The sequence below is a fragment of the Centroberyx affinis genome, unplaced genomic scaffold, assembly GCF_046629955.1.
Source record: "Centroberyx affinis isolate AG114_WGS23_722 - 3 ecotype Tasmania unplaced genomic scaffold, CSIRO-AGI_Caff_v1 ptg004122l_1, whole genome shotgun sequence".
NCBI classification, from domain to species: Eukaryota; Metazoa; Chordata; class Actinopteri; order Beryciformes; family Berycidae; genus Centroberyx; species Centroberyx affinis.
The window spans coordinates 1-19,414 of record NW_027281896.1 but is presented as its reverse complement, the minus strand read 5'-3'; the positions used below and the strand labels follow the sequence as shown (position 1 = coordinate 19,414).

Here is a 19,414-nt window from a genome sequence, read left to right as displayed (position 1 = left end):
AAACAGATTTCAAGTTATACAGGAGGGATTTTGTGGAAACAAAACAGAAAGGAAAAGGACTTGTGAAAGGAATGTGTGGGTTTAAAATGAACTGCTGTGAAGGGAGAGGTGAGATATTGAGTATCAGTGTGATGTTGATACAAGTTGAGCAGAGGTTGATCTTTTTTCCAGTTGATTCAGTAAAACCCAATGAGGAAAATAAAAAAAAAATCCCAGCAATGCTTGTTTATGAGACTGCAGTACAAAGCACATTTTGATGCTTTAGTGATGATTAAGTAGCCAAGTATATGGCTGGTAAGGCTTTAATATTGACCTTTAATTTTTTCCTACTTCACTGAGTGTGTTATATGTGATAATAGGTGCTTGAGTGCGCGTGCACACACGAGTGCAAGGGAGGGAGAGACAGGGAGAGAGAGACACACCGAGAGAGAGAGAGAGAGAGAGAGAGAGAGAGAGAGAGAGAGAGAGAGAGAGAGAGAGATGTGTGTGGAGGGCAAAGCAGTATCCGCATCATTGCAAACTCCTGCCTGTACTTTTCTGAGCAACTCCCCCTCCTGAAGCAGCAGCAGAAAGAAGCGTGCAGTCTTCCTCTGTAGTCTCAAATCGGACTAGAGAGCTAAAAGAGAAGAGGGTCCACAAAAACGCGATGGGGACGAGCTGAACCGCAGAGAAACGGGACGGTCGTCGGCTGTGTTGTGAATGATATGTGGGGAGATACAACAGCCTAGCTCGCGACGTTTGTACCGTTTAAAAATCAAAAGCGTTACGGCCAACGGTCGCGTTTCCCCCCGGTGAGAGGTGAATGCCTGCAGTGTTTCGCACTAGCCTCGGATCGGTCTTGCTGCAACAACACTGAGATACGGGGAGAGAGAGAGAGAGAGAGGGAGAAGGATAGAGAGACTACGAGACAGTACGGGAGAAAGTTTCTCAAGCTTGGCGCAGACACACAGCGGCAAACAATGCGGCTGACCCCGACAAAGTCCTTTTCATCTGGAGCCTTGCTAATCCTGCTATTTGTCTGCTGGTCCGACAGCAGTAAGTAAACAATTACATGCTAGGTAGCTAGCTAACTAGCTCGCGAAGTCCCCGTTTTGACATTTGCGGGTGATGATACATGCCAACGTTATTAACGTCATTAACGGATACTAGCATAGATGTTTCGCAAGCTGTGTTGTTGCTGAATATTTCTTCCTCGGGCACATAACGTTACCCAACTCCAGGATTATGGTTACACTGATTCATAAAAATGTCTGTTAACCAGGGAGTGACCTTCTCTTGTTCTTGTAGGTGCATGAATAAGAGTGTAATGTTTTTTTTTTCTCTTTAGTTTCATTGTCTGCGGAAGAGGCGAACCAGTTCCTGAGCAGACACAGGAGAGCATATCAAGTTTTCGAGGAGACGAAACAAGGACACTTGGAGAGGGAGTGTGTGGAGGAAAGGTGCACCAAAGAGGAGGCGAGAGAAGTGTTTGAAAACGACCCGGAAACGGTGAGTAGCCCCCAAAATCCCACCAGAGTTGTGGTTTTCAATCCAAGTGCCAATGCAAGTCCAAAGAGAGTGCAGGTTTTCCTTCCAAACAAAACACTGGACCCCAGTTGAGAACCACTGTAGTAGTGAAGTCTATTAACTAATTCAACCAGGTGAGATTTTATTGTTTTATTGACCCAAAACTACTGTCAGAGGTAACGCTAGGCTGCAAGGCCAGTTGTTTACTTGCATCATGTTCATATTGACTCTAAATTGATGACTGTAGTGAACTACTAGACTAATGATTCAGTGTCTGGGCTGGTGTTCATGCTCCAGTAACTGCAGAGTGCTGATAGCTGTCAAAGCGCATACAATTGCCTTGTCAAGGACTTAAGTTTTTGTTTCTGTGCGTGTGACAGACCTTGAGTCAGTATGACTAAGCCTTAGTTTATGAAATATAGTCTAACTGAAGACGCTCCCCTCCTTATACCCCCCCCCCCACACACACACACACACACACACACAGACACACACACACACGTGCACATACTCGCAGTCACTCTGTCTCTCCTACCTTCCAGCATAAAATATATCTTCTGCTCGATAAAATGTAGCCCTATCCACTGGAGGCCTGCTTGGCTTAGACATATGGTCGCTTTCAAATATGGGAAACACCTGGATGTCTTTTCTTCTCTCTCTCTGTCTCTCTCTCTCTCTCTGACTTATCTTTGCTGAGAATCAGTCTGTGTCCCTGTATGTTATGTCTATGCACGCCTGGTCTGTCATTTAGCTTTCCCTAATGACCCGCTCCTTTCACATGAGCATGGGTTTGCCATCCCCATGTTATGTAAATATATCCCACTTACATACAAATGCATGTGAATCATGCAAATAAACATTGACTCCCTTGATTCTGATTGCTCTCTTTGGGAGTTTGGCTGGTTGCTGTTTGAGAGTGAACACTGGTTGAGAGTATGTTGCTGTTTTTATGGATTCTTTGTGTGGACACTGTTCCAATGCAAATGAACGGCACACACACACACACACACACACACATTGTTTTACTAATGTGTATACGTGTCTCTCTCTCTCTCCATCTGACGTGCACAAACAACAACAAAAAAACGTGTCACATTGTGTTCTGAATCCCTGTAGGGATATTTAGATTAGTTTCAGTTCTGCCTGACATGAATGTGCAGATCAGCCTTTCCATCCATGTGAATACATAAGCCTATTGAATATGTATTACACCTGCTGAATATGCAAAACCAGCAGCGCTCCAGAGTTCCGGACCTATAAATAACCCAATGTGTCGGAAAACGTGATTATTATGACGTGAAACATTGGCTATAGGACCGGGAGGCACAGTCATTGGCTGGGAACGCAGACTTTTAAGCCCCGACACACACCAATGTCTTAACAGACCTTGGTGTGTGTTGTGTTGCTTGTGTGTGTGAGTGTTACTCAGTCAGCTAGGTGATAGTCTGTGCCAGGTACGGTAGAGCCTCCTGTATACAAACCCCTCGGAAATAGAAGTTGTCGGGAAAACAAAACACGTGGAAGAAACGAGTAGATTGAAATACAGGACCATGTATAGAATATATATATACACAAGCATTCTGAAATGCTCTGTACAGTTTAATTTGTAGTGTAACTGCTTGTCAGCAAGTAAATGCCAATAATTGTGCACAATTAATTCAGTATTTTCTTGCATGTTGCCTATTTGTTTGCCTGCTTGATTTGGAAGTCTGAGATTCAGATAATCAAAGTTTTCTACTGTATTTAAAGGGATGGAATGCTAGTTTTGTATTGATGATGTTGAGCTCCCCAGCCATTACTGTATCTCTTAATGTTTCGGCTTTCTGATTTGTGCCTGAGAATGAATGGGGGAGAATCTGACCCAGAGATGACTAGTAAGCTTAGCCAAGCGGAGAGACACAGAGATTGAAAGAGGATTGAGTAGGAAAAGGAGAAGCTGAGCTAGTGCTCAAGGGAAAAGGTGAAGTGGGGTGAGGTCCCTCTAACTGAGAAAGTTTGTGTGTGCAGGGTTATGCCCCCGGACCCACAGCACCAGAAGAAGAGCATTTGCGTGCCTGTAGTCTCCACAGTGTCGTGACACAGAACTGCAGTCTCATTCATAGATGCATTATTCATTCTGAACGTGCCCATCTCTGACTCTGCATTTTCCTCTGCTGCAGCTTTTTGGCTCTGCAGAGAGAGGGAGAGAGTGGGAGAGAGAGGAGGCGGAGGGTGTTCCCGGTTACCTGTGGTTGCTCCTGGCAACACACATGCACGCACTTATTACGTTTCTGGCCCCCCATCTATTAGGTGTCCTGCCCAGAGGGATACAACAGATAGCAAATGGCGTCACAACTATCCATAACATTGGCATCAAGCTTAGTAATTGTCCTAACTTTCTTTAGCCTAACTTCGATAGGTGACACATTGTCTATTTCTACTTGAGTGTTCCTGGCTTCATCCACCCCATTCACCCTGCTCCATCTGGCTCCTACTGCAGCAGAGGCTCTCTAGAGTCTCTGTCATCCCAGACTCAATCCGCCTATGTGTAGATCTCCCAGGTTTTGACCTACATGTAGAGTACTGCAGCCAGGAGGCAGGAGGGATGCTATTGAGGAAACAGGAATGCAGAGAATTTTCAGGAAGCCCCTGGCTACTGGGCCACACCCACTGGAGAGAGAGACACAGATGGTGGCATAATCATATCATAATCTCTATCTGCGTCCTAAACACGCACGCACACACACACACACACACACACACACAGAAACTGAGAACCAAGTCTTCATAAACTTTCAAGTGCACTTTGAGAAACTGAATCATCATTCAAGATTAATGCTGTTGGAAAAGTTTCTTTGCAAAATCTTGCTGAAATGTACTGTAGTTTCACTGACTCAATGCCTTAGTTGAAATTGGTGGTAGTTTTTGATTGGCTTTCTGTTGAGTAAATTAAAGTCACTCCCAAGAGTACAGGGATAAAACAAGGCTAATCCTAGATTATATCATGTGTTAATGGAAATCCCCCTACTGATTGAAGTTAGTTATTTAGATTATCTTGTTCTTGTTTAGGAGATAGTCTGTTCTAAACCTCTGTATGTAATTTAATCCCTCTCTCTTTCCATCTCTGTTTTTTAGGACTACTTCTATCCCAAGTATTTAGGTAAGTTATCATTCATCCTAAAACCCTTCATCTCTAATCATAACACATGAATGTGAATGAGGGGGTTTACTGATTATAGGTTGTGATTCTCTCATCTCATTCCTATCCAGCCTGTGTGGAGAAGTTTGGAGATTCGGAGAGGAAGAGACAGGATCTGGTCACATGTGTCCACAGTAAGTTATGATACCCACTTATCTGTCTGTCGACTTGACTTTGTTGCACTGTGGACTGGCCTCTTCTTATTCTTTGTGCTTCCCAGACTGTCCCTCTCTCACTCTCACTCCTCTCTGTCCTCCTTTCCTCAGTACCACTCTCTCTGTAGTGTGTGAATAGTTGCTGAGGGGGGGCACCCAGTTGTAGCGTGGGGCTGGGCTGCACTGCAGTATCTCTGCATCACACTCAGGCTGTCATGCACTCTCTCTAAGTAGAGAGGAAAGGAAGAGGAAGGGAAGATGATAAAAAGGTATAGAAGGAAGAGGATGAGTCAATTATCCATTCTCTGGCACCTCTAGGTCAGTCTGTCAGCTTTTGCAGCGTGACACAGCTAACTGGTTTCATGACTTTGAAGCAATCTGTGAGTGGGTGTGCTGAATGTGCGTGAGTGCCCAGGTATATGAGTAACGTTGCAGTACTTTGCTACCGTGATGCCGTGCGTCAGATGAGTGACACACCCCTTTTTATCGTCACATACGCACTCACGCACCGGCTGACTGCACCAGCCTTTCTATGAGCCGGTTCAGTGGTGGAGTGACGTGAAAGAGCAGCCTGACGTGAGTGGAGCGCAACATTTCTGCTGCATCAGGATACAAGAGACCCGGCCCAGCCCGGCTTTACTCCAATTGGCTGAGGAAACCGGGGGGTTGCAGTGACTCAGCTGCAGCATTGTGGCACTTAAAGATACGGCTGCTCTCTTTCTTTACGGTTTTATTCATCTGTCCTCTCTCTCTCTCGCTCCCTTTCTGTAAATCTCTCCACATCTTTCTCTCATCTCATTGCAGACTAGTGTTGGGTGGTGTGCCAGTATCAAAGCGGATCATGGCATGCCTAAATGGGAATTTTGGCATATTGTGATGTACTGTTGGCTATATTTCCACATACCAAAATGCCCCTAAAAGCATCAGTTGACCTAGCTTATTTGCTGATTAAAATGTTTAATTTCTGGATTCTCTGCAACACTTTCCCACTTGTGCACATTTTCCCAGAATGTGCTGGATTGGCAGCAAGCACATTACACAGCACTCAGTCTCCCACTCTCCTACTCTCTTCTATTAACCAAGTCTGCAGTCAGCAGGATTGCGTGCTTTGAAAATTAGTCTGTGGAAATACGTTCTTTGTAAATTATTAAAAACAAATCTTTCCAAACATAGGCATACTAAGCATACATACTACTTCTGTTGTTGCTGTTGTGTAAACAGCAACAGAATTTTCCATAACAGTAGCATTGGAAAGCTTCTCTGAATACTCGATGCAGTGCCCTGGTTTCATTGTGGTTTGCTTAAACGAAATTAAAGGTTGACCTGCTGTCAAGCGACTTGTGAAATGCCAAGCAGAGAAAACAAGTGAGGCTCATGCGGTTAGCCATGCTTCCTAAAAGATCACTATATGCAGGTGACCACTGACCAGGAGCTTCGGCCAGGTTGATCTGTTTCATTGCAGGGCTGCACTTCTTTAGAACAGTTTAACATGATTATGCGCCATAAATGTATATTTTAAACGGTAGTAGCTCACAGAACTTAGTCAGTTCTCTTAAGTTTGCTGTTCAATTTTTTGTGAACTTTTCTTGTCTCAGAGTCAGAATGGTTCAATCGCTGGGATAATCTCTTTGCCTGGTACTGACATTCCATACCCTGAAACTTCAATAATGTTGACAGTCCTACATCACAGTCTATAACTAATAGAGCCCTTTATCTATTTTATAATTGAAGGTCTACAGTTAGTATCTCTTCTCAATGTCTGTTAGGGCTGCAACTAACGATTATTTTTAGTGTCGATTAATCTGACGATTATTTTCTCGATTAATCGATTAGTTGTTTGGGCTATAAAATGTCAGAAAATGGTGAAAAATGTCGATCAGTGTTTCCCAAAGCCCAAGATGACGTCCTCAAATGTCTTGTTTTGTCCGCAACCCAAAGATATTCAGTTTACTGTCATAGAGGAGTAAAGAAACCAGAAAATATTCACATTTAAGAAGCTGGAATCAGAGAATTTTGACTTATTTTTCTTAAAAAAATTACTCAAACCGATTAATCGATTATCAAAATAGTTGGCGATTAATTTAATAGTTGACAACTAATCGATTAATCGTTGCAGCTCTAATGTCTGTCACAATATGTCAATCTCAGAGACGTCTAACCTTGAATTTTGTTGTCAGTAGCCACAGGCACCAAAACATTTTCACTTCACATTTAGCTTCATGGATCTGAATAGTTTATAATGGATACTGATTTGATTTTACTGTTGCATCTTGCATCCATGTGTATTTTTGTTGTCATAGTGAGCCTAATTGTCAATATAGCAATGTCTAAATTTTCGCAAACTACTGTGTGTGACACTGTGGTAATATAAACTGATAAATAATCAGTTATAATTTCTACGGAAGCGTAATGCATTCTCTTGAGAAAAAACAAATTTGCCCTGTTTTTCTGAATGAACGAGATAATTATCTCAGAATTCTGAGAAAAGTTTTCATGGAAAAAAAATAATTCTGCTCTGTTTTTCTGAATTAATGAGATATCTCAAAATCCCAAGAGAAGCTCTCATTCCTACTTGAGAGCTCGATTTCATGGAAGCAAACATGTCCCGCCTGTTTAGTTTAATCCAGTTTTATTTTGCTTTTGGTTTGAAACATTGGGAGATACTCGTGTCTTTAAGTAATATAGATGGTATTGTTATTAGTTTGTCGACTTTGTGCAGGTACCTCAGGACTTTGCAGTTGTTCAGACTATTCCGTGAAAACTTTTCTCAGAATTATCTCGGATAATTATCTCGTTGATTCAGAAAAACAGAACAGATTTTTTTTTCCATGAAAACTTTTCTCAGAATTCTGAGATAATTATCTCATTAATTCAGAAAAACAGGGCAATTTTTTTTTCTCAAGTGAATGCATTACGCTTCCGTACAGACTTTGTTTATATATATGTTTGGATATCATATCATTATCATCAGAATAATGGAAAATAGTGTGATATGAAATTAATACCATATTACCCACCCACCCCTATATTCTATCTATCTCCTTCACTCATCCCATCTTGTCTATCTACTCCTTTGCCCTCCATCGACTTGCTTATCTCTCCCCTGCTCCCCTCATTCTCCAGGCCCTGTCCTTCTTTCTTCCTCTCTTTCTAAACCCTCAGCTAACATGCCCAGACTTGTCTAGCAGTGAAAAGATCTTCAGCTCAGTCGGGGTACTGTCATGGGAAAAGGAAACTGTAGGGGGAGAGTAAAGAATTACACATGTGCTTAACAAACACAGGACAGGGGTGGGAGAGAGGGCTGAAATGAAAACATGTAAGAGCAAAATAGGGCAAGCGGAAAATGAACAGACATTTGAATATGCATTTGATCCTGTTTCTTGTGAGCTAGAGGGCAGGTATGCTCTGAAGGGCTGAATTAGGGCATCTCTGACAGGGGAGCTTAGCCAGCATTAGTCTATTTATATTGAACTCCTGATATGCAGAGCTCAAGAGATGCCCTTCCTGTGTCTGGTATCACTATACAGTTACACTCATGGTATGCATCCAGCATGCCTATATTCAGTTTTAAAACAACAATGCCTCCTCTGTCTGTGTTTGTTTGTCTCTCTCTCTCTATCTCTGTCTCTGTTTTTCTTACATTTTTTATTCAGATATTCCAGACCAGTGCTCTCCTTCTCCCTGTAACCCCAGAGGTACAGTGCGCTGCGAGGACAAAAAGGGTGACTTCCTCTGTCACTGTTTCACAGGCTGGACAGGAGCCAGGTGTGAGAAAGGTACCGTCATCACTATGGAAACCCTCTCGCCTCACGGGAGAGCGAGAGATACAGTTGGACGCTGTGTGTTGGAGCTCAGTAGAGGTTGAATTTTTGCAGCGTCACTCTGTGTCATATCTAGCGTTTCTCTTGTCAGCACATCATGTGGACAGGTGTCTCCCTCGTCACTGTGACCTTGCCAGACATTGCCTGTTCCTTCCTGCTGATGAATAACATAGCTTTCCATCATTGGTCATCATATATTTGTCATATAGCTTCATTGTTTCTTATCAATTTATGATATCTTAATAACACTGAAATTAGTTTCACCTCACAAAACCCATTATTCATCTTCCAGTTGCAACACTGATTGTTTACATGCCCACTTAATTAGCAAGCATTATGCTGCTGCTGCGGTTGTTATTGATGATGGAGTGATGTATCAGGTCAATATGGACTAGATGTACGGGAACCACGGTCACAGAGTCCAGAGCGGGAATCCATGTGTCTCTTTAGAGGTCATAGCTAGTTGCTGTATATAGATAAAGGGGAGGAGGGGTGCACCACTTTTGAAATGGATCTGGTGAGGCATTCCACTCGAAGAAGGGAAATGAAAAAACATAAATTCATAAACTGGAACTGGAAAACACACATACTGTATATACAAACACACACTGTGAGAGCGAGAGAAACGTGCTTCTCTGCCTTGTGCCGCAGCCGTCCACACGTTTCCACTGTGACTCATCCTGCCACCTTACTGTGAGAGGAAACCAAAACAGAGTCAGTCTGACTGGGCCTGAGATCGGGCCTTTTCCACTTGACAACCGCACTCCCCCTAAACACATAGCTGCAACACACAGCCGCACCAACATACAGTCATTGCATACAAGGGCGTTTACAGTTTTCAAACTGTATCAAACTGCCATTTTCCATTGTGTACCCCTATTCAAAATTCATACAGTTGGTACATTTAAACATAAGCTAATCCTGAATTTCTAGGAACTGAAGCCTTAACACAAGCTGAACAACGTAATACTGTACACAGCCCATGATGATATTTCTTCCTACGTTCATTTGCAGATGTCAACGAGTGTAGCAAGAGGAATGGAGGGTGTGACCATGAGTGCAACAACACCATGGGCAGTTACCGCTGTTCCTGTCACCAAGGCTACACGTTGGTAGCACGCCACATATGTGAGGGTAAGCAACAAGCCAAATGCTTACATGCACTGTGTGTCATACATGGCAGGCACTTTGTTTATGGCTTGCAAATGTCTAACGGAAGAGTCAAGTCACTAGCTGCAAAGAAGAACAGTCATTTGACAAAACCAGTTAACACCAGCTGGCTTTGCATCAGAAAATTGACCCCATCTTTGAATTTATGAACCACAGTTGAACCTGGAGTGAAAATCAACTATGAAAACAGACCATCATTATTGAGGCATTGAAAATTGTTGAAACGAATTTGTGTGAAATTGTAATCAAAGACTTCAAGGCCCAAAAAAAACATGGAAGTGCATGGTTCTCTTTTACCTCATGTGAAATATTGAGGTACTAAAGGAATCCCACAGCAGGATTTTCTGTATTGCTCCAACAGTATCAAATACAAACATTGGTGGTTCATGACTGTGTCATGAAATTTATCCGGTTTAGGTGCTGGTGTCTATTGCTGACATTGTTTTAAGTATGGTCCTGTTCTGTTGAGAAATACATGGCGTCATAGGCTACCCATAGTTTCTATTCTGTTTCGTACATAAAAGTTTTCTCTGTATTTTTCCTGATCATTACAAGCAGCGGCAGTGTTGAAATTCCACCACTTTGATCTGTCTAGCTGAGCATGTTTTGTGTGTTTCAGATGTGAATGAGTGTGAGGACCCAAGTGTGTGTGGAACTGCACGGTGTGTGAACAAGGAGGGGACCTATGATTGTCTGTGTGAGACTGGCTATGTCTACGACAACGAAACCAAGAGCTGCATTGGTAAGCACATAGACACACACACACACACACACCCACAAATACACACACACAGTTTCATGGGAAGGGACTGAGGAGCAGCTTCAGCCTCAGCAGGACTTGATGCAGCTGTGTTGCAGAGTCAGGAATGGAATGCTAGAGAAATTTGAAGAAATTCTCTGAAAGTAGGTAACAGGTCAACTTCCACAAGTATCAGGCTCTATCCGTAAACAGCTAACCTCAGGGGTAATATACTGCGACTGACCCTGTGCTCCACTCTTGTTTGGTACATAATGGTATTGCCGGAGGGAGTTTTGAAGTACTTTTCCCGGTCACAACAGATATGGGCCAATAACAACAAAATTGCAGGATTCGGACATGGCATTTACTCTGGCTGTTTAGTTTAGATCATTGTACACTCGAGGCCCCCGTTGAGAAATGTTTCCTGTGATGTTAGATAAAAGGTAAAATGCCGTCACTATTCACAAACACAGAAGCGGTGACATAGGTTTACAATTTAGAGCAGTGTATGTTGCTTGCCAGAGACAGCTCTAAGCACAGCAAATCATGCTTTGATTTACACATTAAACATGCGGTCTGATTTGAAAACACCATGATGGCCATCTGCACAGCGTTGGCCCTGCCAAACTCTCAAGTGGCCTTGAACCTCCAGAAACTTAATTAGGAACTCAAGATGTAAACCTGATCTTTTATTTGTCAAACAAGTTTGTTCCCATATGTTTTCCTCTAAAGATGCGTAGTACTAGTGCTCAACAGACACTTTTATACAGTAGGTAGGAAAGCCTTGTCAATGATAGGCCAATGGAATTTATTTATAACATTTAATCAACAGCACTATCCTGGTATTTGATAAGATCAGATAACATCGTATCTGTTGGCCACAAGAAGGAAAAAGAGTCACAGACTTAAATGATATAGTCATTAATCACTGGTGTGCCCTGTTTGGCTCTGTAGTGGAAACTAAACTATTCATAACCTCGCTCTCCCTCTTCCAAGAATTAACATTTATTATAGCCAACCTAGTTATAGCCTTTTAAGGTTATATGGAGAGGGGCGATACCACCCAGCTAACGTCAAAGGCTACTTAACTCAAGTGTTGTTTGCATTCCCTGATTTGTTGATAGGAATGACATCTGATTTTTTTTCTTGCATTCTTGTGGTGCTGATGTTTTGAGATCTCTGAGTTCATGTTTTGACAAATTCCTTAGCTGATGGGAATGTTCATTTCATGAACTTTCTGTTTCTCTGTAACCCTTTTTTACTCTCCTTGTCATCATTCCTTCTCCATTAATTTATTCCCTGTGCACTGTCAATTATCAGATGTGGATGAGTGTGAGGAGGGTGTGTGTGCAGAGGAGTGTATGAACACACCGGGGAGTTTCCGTTGCTTCTGTGATGGTCGTCAGGGCATGAAGCTGGGCCAGGACCTCAGGAGCTGTAAGGTGAAATACATTCATTGTAGCAAATATTAACCAGCTGCTTCTTTGTTCAGCTACCGTCTTTGCTGTAAAAAGTGAAAGATAAACACTATTTGTGACCTTTTAATTAAGCAATATCGCACAAGAGGTAGTGCTGATATACACTATAACAGCACAACATTGAGTGTGATATTGCTTTTATATAACAGTTCTATAAACAAAGCTATTCATCAAGTAATGGTAATCTGAGACAATAGGTTATGATTTTTGTCTTTTATTCGTCCCTCAGGATTCCACTACCAAGTGTTGCCAAGCAACACATAAACTGTTTATAATAGAACACCTGTAAAGCAGAGTGATACATAGTAAAACGTCCCAGTGCTGTTATACTGTATATCAGCACTCATAGAATGCCTCCTGTCTAATCAAATTACACGACCGAAACTAACTGTTGTATAAATCATTTTTAATCAGTCAAGTTGTTTGTTGTATACTAACATGGTTCTCATGAAGTTGCAGCATGCATTATCTCCATGTTTTTCCTCTGTGTGTTTTCCTCCAGCCTGTAACTCCCTGTATGTCGCTGTCCCTGAAGAGGAACTCTCGCTCGCTCTACCTGGGCCGTATGTTCAGCGGTGTGCCAGTGGTGAGGCTGCGTTTCCGCAGGAGGATTCAGACTGGGTAAGAAAACTCGGCTTCAGCCAACTCCTGTTTGAAATCCTTGCTCATGTTTCTGTGTTTAATGGAGTATAATGTGGTGTAATGGAGTCTAATACAACTGATTGAAGAGTCCCTAAAAGTGTGAATCCAATCCTGAGAATGAATTGGTTAGATGTCTGTAAGGGAAAAGCATTTTCTACCATACATAGTCACTTTATGAAGTTGCACTCACAAAGAAGAATTCTAAAAATAATTCTTCTTTGTAGTAGAGATGAGGTAAGGAAGCTTTCTGCACCAGCTTTTGAAAATACAAGCCAGTTGGTTTTAGTGCCAAGTTGATGTTAGATAAAATTCTTTTGGTCACTACAAGGAATTTCCTGTTTCTCTCCCGCTCTTTTCTCTCACATGTATTCTCATTTACTCTTCCCACACTCACGGACTAATTCAAACACACACACACACACATACTCCCCTCCACCACCACCACTGCTCTCCACTTCTTCCTCTTCTAGGTTTTCAGCCGAGTTTGACTTCCGCACCTATGATCCTGAGGGGGTGATCTTCTTTGCTGGAGGTCACCTAAACAGCTCCTGGATTGTGCTGGCAATGCACCATGGGAAGCTGGAGCTGCAACTGAAGTACGGCACCGTCAGCAGGGTCACCAGCAGCGGACCGCTTGTCAACGATGGCCAGTGGAGAAAGGTTGGCGGTTTCTGTTAGGGATCGATACGCTAATACACTGTCTACATTATCTACAGAAATGCCTCTTCACAGCACAGTTATCTTGATTGAAAGCGTCTTCTCAGACATCCTGTCTTGTCTTCTTCCCAGATCTCGGTGGAGGAGCAGGGGCGGAGCCTAGTGATTAAGATCGACAGGGAGGCAGTGATGAAGATTGCAGTAAATGGAGATCTGTTCACGCTGAAGAAGGGCATGCACGAGCTCAACCTAACTGTGGGAGGAGTTCCTTTCAAAGAGGACGGCCTCGTCAATCAGGTGTGTATGTGTGTGGGTGGATTTGTGCATTTGTTTTTTCTTGAATATGTGTGGAAGGGGGATGTTCTGTATGTTTTTCTTCAGTGTTGTGGTGGTTGTTGTGCAGGTGAACCCACGTCTGGACGGCTGTATGAAGGAGTGGCGCTGGTTGACGGGTGAAGATACTTCCATACAGGAAACCATCCGCTCCAATGACAACATGCAGTGTTTCAGCGCCGAGGACCCTGGGGCGTACTATCCTGGCTCAGGCTTCGCTCTCTTCAACATCAGCTATGGTGTGTGTGTGTGTGTGTGTGTGTGTGTGTGTGTTATGGCTGGGCGATACGAGATTCATATCTCTATATACTGTCACATTTACCACGATAACAATAAATACATAAATAATAAATGAAACGGTAATGTGTTTTTCTAACCCCAGTGCAGAAACACTACATTCATCTTTAGCATCATAAATATAAAAAGTATGCTTTTATTTTGAAGGTAAAACCACTTTACTTCCGGTCTTATTCTGTCCATCTCTGGCTAGGCGCAGCCGATCATACACTAGCTATGCTACTTTGAAGCGCGACACTCACTTTAACTTAAGCAACACTAATAAAACTGTTTGTGCAACGTTGGCTGCTTGACTAATGTTTTTACCAAACATGCCGACATGTATGTATTTGGTAGGTGAGAGTGCCAGTGTCGGTTTTAGTAAATTTTCAGTATATCGCCCAGTCCTAGTGTGTGTGTATGTATACTATATGTGTGTGTATATATACTGTATGTGTGTTATGGATAGCATTTCTGGGGCTTGCATAACTGCAGTGTTAATGTTACAGAGGTAATCGGTCAGTTTATTTATTTGGATGAATCTGAGTCTGTCATCGCCTACATTTCTGTCAACAGTTTGGTTCAATTTTGTTTTACCATAAAGTGCATGACCTCTCATCCTCTCCACTCTTTCCTGTCCTCCTTATGTCACAGAGTCCCAGAACCTGAGTGTCCAGATGACCCTGCGTCCCACTTCTGCTGTTGGAGTGCTGTTTGCACTCGTTCACCAGGACAGCGTCCCTCTCTCCATCGCTCTGGCTGACTATCACCCCGGTACTGATGAGTGGCGAGATGTGAGTACATTATATGTGTTTCTGTGCACACTACAACAGCACAATCAACCTGTGTTTGTGTGTAAGAGTGGTTCAAGTTTGTTAGAAGACAGATGAGCCCAGTTTGAGAATGATATGTGGTTGTTAGAAAAAAGATTGATGCAGCTTGTTTGTGTGCTGAACTGAACTTCTGTGTCTTCAGTTTATTCTGGTGTCAGTGGGTGATGTCATCATCGCCAGCTCTCCAGCCCCCCTGTGTGATGGTGAGAGTCATGTGATCCAGGTGGTAATCGCAGGCAACCAGACCCTGTTGCTGGTGGATGGCCAACCTGGACGTAGTGAAGACAACCAAGATCCTGTTGACCTCCAGTTGCAATCCAGCACCTTCATAGGAGGCCTCCCCGGTGAGTGCACATGCATTTATTCACGAAGTATACAGGGTTTCCCCCCAGGAGAGGCGTTAGTGGTGGTAGCAGTGCGAATAATGAATAGTCACAACCAAGGAGCTTTGCAATTTAATAAGCTAGTAGAGGCATCTAAAGCCACAGTAATGGCCTCATACTTATTGGGGATGGCCGGATCAAATGCGTCCTGGATTGGCACATCTAAAATAAGAAATTCCTACTGAATATATCAGAAGTGTAATCATTTAACACACATACACACACACACAAATTGTTGCCTGCTATTTGCACTTATCCCATCTCAATTAAGAACATGGACACAGTGTCATAGATGTGAAGCAGCCTACACAGTTAAGCAGTATTGCAGAGAGGAGGCGAGTAAATGATCCTGGTTCAGTGTGTCTGTAGACATTGCCATGCCTCCTAACGGCCACTAGGGTGCAGCTAACTCTGAGTTAGTGAATGAATGAATGAATGAATGAATGAATGAATGGCCTGGTCCAGAGGGTGTACAGGGACACTTAAATCAAATAGTACATACTTGTAGATTGTAAAATTGCCAAGCCAACACAAGCCTCATGATGTTCGGTCTTCATGTGGTGATTGAAGTTATCCTTCCTATAATTAGTGCAGTGCACCTCCAGGAAAGCTCTCTCAGCCACAGCACACTTAAATCTCTGCCTGTGTGTCTACAAATCATCCCTTTGATCAGTACATTCTCTTCCTGATTCAAATGATGGGGGGGAAATGATTTATACAAAATTGTCACCATTTATATTTGTTTTTCAACTCACTGCTCCATTTTACATTACATTACATTACGTCATTTAGCAGATGCTTTTCTCCAAAGCGACTTACAATAAGTACATTTTGTCAGCAGTAGTGAAGCCAACTGTGCATCACAGTCTTCATCAGCTAAGCCTTTTAATAGGAATAAGTAGCATTCGTAGAATTCTTTTTTTTTAAATATAGAAGAAGGGTAAAAAGATAGGTTAGTTCAAAAGGGGTCCAGGTGTAACCTGAAGAGATGTATCTTTAGTCTCCGCTGAAAGATGGGCAGTGATTTGGCTGTTCTGACAGAAGGGGGGAGCCAGCCAGCCACTGTAGTGATCTATAGTGATCACTGCTGTAGTGACCACTGGAAAAGAAAAGTTAATAAACTTTTATGCTTTTCCCCAAAATTGCTAGTTGCTGCCTTAATGAAAATTGCCATTAATTTTTTCTGATGTTAGTGGTGGCGCATGGGAATTCAGCTCCTCCATAAACATTTGGGGGAAACACTGGTATTTACATTTCTGCCCACACACCTAGAGTCTGTTTGTCATGTTCTCTGCTGGATCACGTGTCATCTTTGCCCTCAGATGTTCCCCTGGTGTCCACTCTGGTGTCAGCACCCTACAGCGGCTGTATGGAGGTCAGTGTTAACGGACAGTCTCTGGACTTGGACCAGGCCATCCACAAACACAACGACATCCGCTCACACTCCTGCCCCCTGCTGGACTCTCTCCAGTGACCATTGCCATCGGTCTGTCAAACCTGATGCATATGCAGTTCATTGAGGCAATGTAGATGACTTTGGAAATGTTGCATAAAACAAGCCTTGACCAATGGGGAAATATAATGTATTAGATTGGAATGTAAAAAAACAAGACCTGGACTCCTGGTCCAGCTGTACCCTTCACCTTGTCCTTTTGCCGTGATGACGCTGCCACCTAGAGGCATTTGCAGGGATTTTCACAGTATTTTCAGTATTGTGACTCAGTTAGTTAGTTAGTTAGTTAGTTAGTTAGTTACCCAGTGAGCAAAATCCCCAGTACTAGGCTAGAACCTCAAAGCTCCAGTAAGAAGATATGGGAATAAATGCTGCAAAACATTGCCTCAAAAATTGCCGATGTATCATAGCCTTTTAAGCCCACAAGAACACGCAGGGCCTTATCCAGGTCAGTGTCAAATTGTTGGTCTTGGGTCAGCCTGCTAAGCCTGGCATCCTGTGCACAAATGCAGATCTGACTGGACCTTTGTAGGCAGTGTGACACTAGCTGCAACAACTTGGCTAAATGAAACTGTGGCCATATTGCTTACATCCAGTTCACCTAAGGCCCACATTCACAAAGCTTCAAATAGAAGTGCTAATCTAGAATCAGTTTTTGTTCACAGTCAATAAGACCGAAAAAAAAGGGGACCAGATCAATAATCCTAGATCAGCTCTCCTACTCAGAATATGTGTGAATAGGTGCCCAGATCTTCACAAGTGTTAGGTGCATAAAGACTAAACCAGACTTACCTTGCCCCTAACAAGCTGAATCCCCCCTTTACCAAAGCAGGGAGGTGTGGTAGCAAGGGCGATATTCAGTATTAGGCACATAGCTGCGTTCTGTAGGAAACCTTGCACATTGTTGCAGATAGAAATGGACTGTGATGTAAAGCCATTTTCTTGTTTTTCTTCCGATGCACTCCGTGTCTACCTGCAACCTTAAAAATCAACCATGTGCCTACAAAGAACAACCAACCAAACCTTCTCTACAGCTTCCCTCCAGCCAGGGGTGTGTTCAGTGAGGGTGAAACATTTTACAACGCTGCGGATGGTATTGTCACATAAAAACAGAGCCAACTCTTCTCCTGAAGATACATTGTACTCGTTGCAGTTCAACACTATGCATTTCTATCCGAGCGTTTTGGAGTGTTACACCTTTTTTGAGCAGAATCACGGTTTTTCGGCTCGATCACACCCCTGTGTCCAAATGAAATAATGAAATAACCTTTACTCACTGACTCCCACTGAGGCCCCTCCTTTCCCTCAGAATCACCAACTCGCAGTTAAATACCTGGGAAATAACCTGCCGTATGCCAATCGTCAGATGTCGATACGTTAGTCACAGAAGCACAGGGAGACAGGAAGGGGCCCTCTCCAGCCAAGGAGAGAGAAAGAGAGCACTGCACCGATCGCACCATACAAGCTACTGAGAGTAAAAAGAGTGCGCTGTAATATACTGAATATGTAAATAATGTGACTGTACAATGCTTTGTAGAAGACAGAAAACAAACACTACCTTATACTCATTGAGGTTACCTGCACCATTTCAGTTGATCCAAGGTCTTGGTTTCCCAAAAACACAGATACCAACACTAATCCGGGACAATAACGGAGCGTCTCAGAAGTTAGTTCTCCTGCCGCCTGAAATGCTTCTTAGCTAAAAGTCCAAGGGGCAAATCCAGGATTCTTCTCTTGAATTTTTTTTTTTTTTTGGGCTGAGAGCTATCCAGGGATCAAAATAACTCTTTTGAGGTTGAATTTTGAATTAGATTTTATAGGTGCTGAGCAAATCCAAAATCAAAACAAAGAATGTCAGTGGAGCATTGTGATTGAGAATGCCTAAAGGGCTCCAGTATTATTTTTCTTCCCTCTGTTATGTATCATTTTCTAGTGAGCTGATGAATGAATGCCGGAATATAGAGCTTGACATGTTATTGTTCTTTTTTTTTTAACACATGTTGTATATTGAACTTCCCTTTATTTTTATTTTTTATTTTTCACTTTAACTGCCAGTATGTGTACGATGCTGAGAGAAGTCTGCCTTTTGAGTTTTAACTTCCCTCAACAGTGAAAATCCTATTTAAAAACAAAATAAAGGCAGTTGTATGAAGATAATATAGAGTAAAATTGTATTTTAAAAAAAAAACTTGTTTTGAGGTTGTTTTTGTATGCTGTGTGATTATGTCAATGACAGCTTTTCCCATCTGGCCCAATTATGTTGCTAATGACAAGGACTATCAGGCAAACAACAAAAATAATGTTTCATTTAAGGTGTAACAATACAGTTTAAGCCTGGTATTGGTAGAAGTACTAGTAACACTTTTAAATATGCAAATTTAAGTGTGACATTTTGATAAAATCCTTACTCCAAATGTATCTTATTCCTTAACATTCCTCTTAAACTACGTAGCAGAGTTGGAGCCAGCAGCCACAGAATCAGTCCATATACATCATCAATAATATATATATATATATATATATATATATATATATATATATATATATATATATATATATATATATATATATATATATATATATATATATATATATATATATATATATATATATATATATATATATATATATTATATATATATATATATATATATATATATATATATATATATATATATATATATATATATATATATATTATATATATATATATATATATATATAATATATATATATATTATATATATATATATATATATATATATATATATATATATATATATATATATA

The 19,414-nt window shown here is 41.9% G+C and overlaps 1 protein-coding gene across 1 annotated transcript; it reads left to right on the top strand.

The window, feature by feature from the left end:
* The first annotated feature begins 555 nt into the window (after nucleotides 1–555).
* On the top strand, nucleotides 556–19,103 carry gas6 (growth arrest-specific 6). The gene is made up of 15 exons (XM_071542529.1): nucleotides 556–1,035; nucleotides 1,328–1,488; nucleotides 4,621–4,645; nucleotides 4,756–4,818; nucleotides 8,493–8,615; nucleotides 9,675–9,794; nucleotides 10,450–10,572; nucleotides 11,890–12,011; nucleotides 12,550–12,668; nucleotides 13,160–13,349; nucleotides 13,479–13,643; nucleotides 13,750–13,918; nucleotides 14,610–14,749; nucleotides 14,931–15,132; nucleotides 16,494–19,103. Exons 1-15 carry the CDS (start codon nucleotides 960–962, stop codon nucleotides 16,643–16,645), a joined length of 1,950 nt encoding a protein of 649 aa, XP_071398630.1. The 5' UTR covers nucleotides 556–959; the 3' UTR covers nucleotides 16,646–19,103.
* Nucleotides 19,104–19,414: the final 311 nt, after the last annotated feature.